Source organism: Lolium rigidum, chromosome 4, assembly GCF_022539505.1.
Source record: "Lolium rigidum isolate FL_2022 chromosome 4, APGP_CSIRO_Lrig_0.1, whole genome shotgun sequence".
Lineage (NCBI taxonomy): Eukaryota > Viridiplantae > Streptophyta > Magnoliopsida > Poales > Poaceae > Lolium > Lolium rigidum.
Window position 1 is genome coordinate 45275114 of NC_061511.1, and position 6401 is coordinate 45281514.

The window sequence follows — 6401 nt, forward strand, 5'->3', positions numbered from 1 at the left end:
CTATTTTCTTTGTTCACTCTAGAATAAACAAGAGCAAGTGTAAGAAGGCTATACAAGCCCAACGGCATTTCATCAACTAAGGCTTACTCTTGAGACATCACAAAGGCTTGGCATTATTGCCCTACTATTAGTTTATAATAATCAATCCATATCGATTTCATCATACATCTATGACTCCACCTTACTTTTTTACCGTTAATCTTTAATGCTTATGTTTTTTGTTGTTTGATCCAGGTGTACTACACTGAAGATGTAATAAGTGTGCATCTGGCTAAGGTAGAGGAAAAATGTGAGGTTACAACAAAGATAACTTTTCTAGATTAAATCTTCCTAAATTGCTTGCAGATGCCTCTTATTGTGAACATTTATCTGCTCCAATGCCACCCACCCTTCCTTGTATGGGTCATGAGCTTAACTTTGTTTGATAGCGTCAGCTATCTGAATAGGTTTCTCAACATAATAAAGTAGAAGTAATTGGAGTAGATTAAATATTCATAGTAAGAGGCATGCTCAACCAATTCAGGAAGATTGAACTAGAAAGGTTATCCTTTGTTGTAACCTCACATTTTCCTTCTATCATGGCCAACGCCACACCTCTTATATCTTCAGTGTAGTACAGCTAGATCAAATAACAACAAAAACATGCACTAAAGATTATAGATACAAAAAAGGTAAGGTGGAATCATAGGCGTATGATAGTATCGATATGGATAGATTATTAGACAGTAACAAATAGGGCAATGATGTCAAACCTCTATGATGCCTGAAGAGTAACCCATAGTTCATGAAACGTCGGCGGGCTTATATAGCCTTGTTACACTGACTTTGGTTGATTTTGGACAGGCTTTGTTAGATAGTATAGGAGGTTGATACAACTTGCATGTCCAAATATTACAAGTAAAAGTGTTTAAAGACTTCAAGATCATACTTGGTCCTTTGAGGATTAACGAATGAGTCAAACGAGCTTAAGAGCCATTGGGTCCAATCCAATGTACCAGTCCTTTGAGGATTAACGAATGATCAAATTTCTTTGACGATTAACGAATGATCAAATTTCCTAGATTTCCAAATCAAAGAGAGAAGAACACTATGTAAATGAAAACACCATCTCGACATTGTTGATTTGTTTCTTCAATCTCATACACTGATTTGTTTAACAAAAAGAATTACATTTAGCATAGAGGGAAAAAAGGAGAAGATGAAGGCATCCTGCGAGCAGGATCACATGTAGTAATTCCTATTTCATACACTTGGCCGGCTCACGTAGTTAGTTTGCACCCACGTCCTCATTGTCTACGTCGTCAATGTTCAGCTGATTCCTTTGTACGTATGCTTAATACCCCTGGAACTGAGGAGGTGGGGGTGATGCGTACTTGGCCGACACCACTGGCGGCATGATGAAATTGTCGAAGGCTGGGGTTGGAACTGATTCTGCTGGAGGTGCCTGTGGCTCCTCTTTCGCCGGTGGTGGTAGGGTCTTTGCCGGAGGTGCCTTTGGCTCCTCTTTCGCTGGTGGTGGTAGGGTCTTTGCCGGAGGTGCCTGTGGCTCCTCTTTCGCTGGTGGTGGTAGCGTCTTTGCCGGAGGTGCCTGTGGCTCCTCTTTCGCTGGTGGTGGTAGGGTCTTTGCTGGAGGAGGCAATAACACTGGCGCCGGTGGTGGAGAGCTGACTGGTGCTGGAGGTGGAGGAGACTTGACTGGAGGTGGTGGTGAGCTAACTGGAGCGGGTGGTGGTGGAGACTTCACCGGGGGTGGTGGTGAGCTCACTGGGGCCGGGGGAGGCTTCACTGGTACTGGTGGTGGCGAGCTAACTGGAGCAGGTGGTGGTGGAGATTTCACCGGGGGAGGCGGTGAGCTAACTGGAGCCGGTGGTGGCTTCACTGGTACTGGTGGCGGTGAGCTTACTGGCGCTGGTGGTGGTGGAGACTTGACCGGAGGAGGCGGCGAGCTAACTGGCACCGGTGGTGGTAGAGACTTCACTACAGGAGGTGGTGAGCTCACTGGTGCAGGGGGTGGTGGAGACTTGACCGGAGGAGGCGGTGAGCTCACTGGAGCCGGTGGCGGTGGAGACTTCACAGGGGGAGGTGGCGAGCTCACTGGAGCAGGTGGCGGTGATGCCTTAACCACCGGGGTTGGTGGTGGTAAGGGCTTCTCCGGGGTAGGTTCTTTTGGTGGAGACGACTTCACCGGTGGAGGCAGTGCTTCGACAGGAGGTTCATACTTCTCAGCCGGAGGTGGAGACGATTTCACGATCGGAACCGGCGGTGGTAGAACCTTCTCTGCGGGTGGTGGGAGGATCTTGGGAGTGGGTGTTGGCGGAGTTATCTCCGGAGCGGGCGGTGGTAGAACCTTCTTTGGAGGTGGTGGGGAGCTCACCGGTGCAGGTGGCGGAGGAGACTTCACGGGGGGAGGTGGAGAGCTCACCGGTGCTGGAGGTGGAGGAGATTTCACCGGAGGAGGTGGAGAGCTCACTGGTGCGGGTGGTGGTGGAGACTTGACCGGAGGAGGTGGAGAACTGACTGGTGCAGGTGGTGGCGGGGACTTGACCGGAGGAGGTGGGGAGCTGACCGGTGCGGGCGGTGGCGGGGACTTCACCGGTGGTGGCGGAGAGCTGACCGGTGCGGGTGGTGGTGGAGACTTCACCGGAGGAGGTGGAGAGCTCACCGGCGCAGGCGGTGGAGGAGATTTCACCGGGGGTGGCGGAGAGCTGACCGGAGCTGGCGGTGGAGATTCGGCCTTTGGCGCTGCCGGTGGAGGATAAACCTTGGCCGGTGCTGGGGGTGGTAGTTCTTCCTTCGGCGGTGGTGCCTTCGGGCGCTCAGGGGACAACGGAAGCCGGCCGGATGTTGGAGGTGGTGGAGCGCTAGCATACCCTTCCGGTGGTGGTGGGGGCAAGTCCGGTCCGACAATCGGGGACAGCGGTGCCGGCTCAGGAGCTGGCGTTGGTGCGGACTCCTTGGGCTGCGGTGGCGGCGGCGGCAGCTCCGGCCCAACAATCGGGGTCAAGGGCGTCTCGGACGGCGGCGACGCTGGCTTCCCGCCTCCGCCGGCGCATGGGTGGTTGCTGCAGTCGACGGGGCGCGCGAGCACGGGCGCGCACTGGAGCGAGGTCTTCTGCGCAGGCCGGAGCGAGCCGAGACAGTTCCCGGCGTCGTCGAGGTTCACCTCGGCCTTCTCGGAGGGCATGCACGGCCCGGACTCGGAGTTGAAGAAATTGTGGGCGAAGCTGAAGTTGACGAGCGCGGGGAGCTCGCAGATGGCCTCGTGCACGACGCCGGTGAAGACGTTCTTGGACACGTCGAGCTGCTCGAGCTTGGAGCATCCGGAGATCTCCTTGGGCAGGGAGCCGACGAGGCCGTTGCCGCTGACGTCGACGACGGTGGTGTTCTTGAGCAGGCCGATCTCGAGCGGCAGGCATCCGTCGAGGGTGTTGTTGAGGAAGATGATCTCGTCGAGCGTGTGCACCATCTTGCCGATGCTCTTGGGGATGCACCCCACGAGCTTGTTGTTGGCGAAGACGACGACGGAGGCGGTGGAGTTGCCGAGCGTCTCCGGGATGGGGCCGACGAAGCGGTTGCTGTTGACGAAGATGGCGTCGTACTCCTTGTCGAAGAGCGCCGGCGGGAGGTCGCCCTCGAAGTCGTTGAAGCGGATGTCGAGGTACTTGAGGGAGACCATCTCGAGGCAGACGTAGGGGAAGATGCCCACGAAGCGGTTGTTGCTCACGTCGAACTCGTGGAGGATGGTGAGGCGCGACATGCTCTTGGGGACGATCCCGCAGAAGCGGTTGGTGTTGATGTGGAAGAAGGCCAGGTCCGTGAGCAGGCCGAGCTCGGGGGGCAGGTACCCGGCGATGTCGGCGCCGTTGAGGTCGATGCCGGCCACGGTGGTGACTTTAGGGTCGTCCAGGGCCTGTGCTTCGCATATACAGGCAGTGTGTGTTTTTTTTAATCAAAATTCAGTATGATTCAAAAACAGAAATAATTTACTGCAAAATCCAAAACCGCGCGTGCCTGGGTGCAGATGACGCCGTTGTAGGAGCACACGTCGGTCCCGGTCCAGTTGGCGGTGAAGCCCTTGGGGTCGGAGTAGAAGGCACGGCGCCAGGCCTGGAGCGCGATGTACGCGCGGCGGAGGCGGTCGTTGGCGAATGTCAAGCTCTTGGCGTCGGCGCCCAGGCGGTCCTCGGGCTCGAAGTCCGTGGGGAGTTCGCCCTCATCGCCGGCGCCCGACTCGTTCATGGCGAGGAGCTGCCGGTGGGCGATGTAGGCGGCCTCGCCGCTGGTGACGGCACGGGCGGAGGAGAAGCAGGCCGCCAGGAGGAGGAGCAGGAGCGTGGCCGCCAGACGGCGGCCATTGGGCAGCAGCGGCGGCCCGTGGTGGTCCATGGTTAACGGGAGCTAGCTCCGTCCGGCGGTGTGATGAGGTGCCACCGCCTCCTGCGTGGAGCTGATATAGAGGGCGGCGACCTTCCTGGAGGAATGGCATGCAGGCGTGGTGGCGTGTTCCTCGCGTCGACGGGCATGGATGGCCAGTGGCCGTGGAGGGCCACGCGGGTTCCGCGGCCGAGGTTGCAGGAGAGGTCGGGCCAAACCCGGCCGGCCATTTTTGGGTAGCTTGCATGCATGCCATTGATTTCTCCAGCTCATCGATCCGCCCGCCTGGTTTCCGTCCGGCCGGTCGGACACACGCCGTGAAACCCATGCATAGCCACGATTTCTTTTTGCCGCAAAACGGAAATCGACGTCTCAAGGCTGAAGGGTGAAGGCCATCCGCTCCACACTCACGTTTTTTGTTTTCTATTTTCCCTATTGGTTTTTTATTTATTCAGTTCATGTTTTACTTGCTAATTTCTGGTAAATTTTAGGTTTATTTCTTTTTCATTTCTTATTTTTTTCCTTTTTATGTTTCATCTATTTTTTTAAAGTAAAATTGTTTTGAAAACCATAAAACATTAACTGTGATACTTACATGTTTTCGTACTATGATTTTTTTCTTGTCATCACTAGTGGAGAAGAGGCCTTTGGTTCCAAGCAAATGTTCCAGTGCAGAACCAAACCGGGACCAATGGGGGGCATTGGTCCCGGTTCGTTTTGCCCAGGGCGATCCCACTAGCTGGAGCCTGTCCGGTAGTGCCCTTTGGTCCGGTTTGTACTAAAAACCGGGACTAAAGGGTCGGCGGCAGGGCGCGGCAGGCCCTGTCAGGCGTGGGAAACCTTTAGTCCCGGTTTGTAATACAAACCGGGTTCAAAGGCCCCCCTCTGGACCCGGTTTGTATTACAAACCGGAACAAAGTCCCCAATCTGGTTATATAACCTTGCCCCTGCTCAAGTGTGAGCCACACTTGGCCATTTTTTCACTTTCTTCACAAGAGGGGTGTATTGCTCTTCTCTCTTCTTCACATGCACAAGAGGTGTTCGATGAAATGCTTAAGAGGATTTGCCACTTGAGTTTACACAAATCAAGCCACACTTAACTTGCTTTTTTCTTCTTCATCGAGGTTAACAACTTTATCCTTTTCATCTGTAATTGATAAAATACATGTGTATATATACATCGTGATGTTCTGTAATGGTTTTGATCAGCTTAATTATATCATGCAGATGAATTGGCAATGGATGTACATTGACCGACGGTTTGACGAGTTCACTTCGGGCCTGGATAATTTTATGGCCGTGGCGGAGGCAAACAAATATGGTGGCTTCATGTATTGTCCATGTGTTGACTGCAAGAATACCGTAAATTACGCTCACTCGAGTCTCATTCACAGCCACTTTCTGCGATCCGGTTTCATGCCCAGTTACTATTGTTGGACCAAGCACGGAGAAAGAGGGGTTATGATGGAAGACAATGTAGAAGAGGAAGAGGATAATGACAGTTATCCCAATTTCCCTGAATACGATGATACTGCAGAAGGTAATGAAGACAATGAAGTAGAAGATCAAGAGGCACCCGATGAGCCTGCTGATGATGATCTTGGTCGGGCCATTGTTGATGCAAGGAGAGAATGTGAAACTGAAAAGGAAAGGTAGGCCTTCGACAAGATGATAGAAGATCACAACAAATTGTTATACCCAACTTGCGAAGATGGCCATAAAAAGCTAGGCAGCACACTGGAATTGTTGCAATGGAAGGCAGAGAACGGTGTCACCGACTCAGGATTTGGAAAGTTGCTCGACAATAATTAAGAGGAAGCTTCCAAGGGGTAACGAATTGCCCGCCGATACGTACGAAGCGAAGAAGATTGTCTGCCCTCTAGGATTAGATGTGCAAAAGATACATGCATGCATTAATGACTGCATCCTCTACCGCGGTGAGTACGAGAATTTGGATGCATGTCCGATGTGCACTGCATTGCGGTATAAGATCAGACGAGATGACCCTGATGATGTTGAGGGCGAGC

General features: G+C 53.0%; 1 protein-coding gene across 1 annotated transcript; it reads right to left on the reverse strand.

Moving 5' to 3' along the window:
• Positions 1-1333: 1333 nt before the first annotated feature.
• On the reverse strand, positions 1334-4386 carry LOC124646975 (pollen-specific leucine-rich repeat extensin-like protein 4). The gene is made up of 3 exons (XM_047186996.1): positions 4012-4386; positions 2397-3910; positions 1334-2090 (listed from the first exon to the last, which is right to left on the reverse strand). Exons 1-3 carry the CDS (start codon positions 4384-4386, stop codon positions 1334-1336), a joined length of 2646 nt encoding a protein of 881 aa, XP_047042952.1.
• Between the last annotated feature and the right edge of the window lie 2015 nt (positions 4387-6401).

Coding starts and splice junctions, on each gene's coding strand:
- LOC124646975 (XM_047186996.1), bottom strand. CDS start 4,386: ATGGACCACCACGGGCCGCCGCTGCTGCCCAATGGCCGCCGTCTGGCG. Junction 3,911..4,011: donor ACGGCGTCATCTGCACCCAG/GCACGCGCGGTT, acceptor TGCGAAGCACAG/GCCCTGGACGACCCTAAAGT. Junction 2,091..2,396: donor TCTCCACCTCCCCCCGTGAA/GTCTCCTCCGCC, acceptor TGCTCCAGTGAG/CTCGCCACCTCCCCCTGTGA.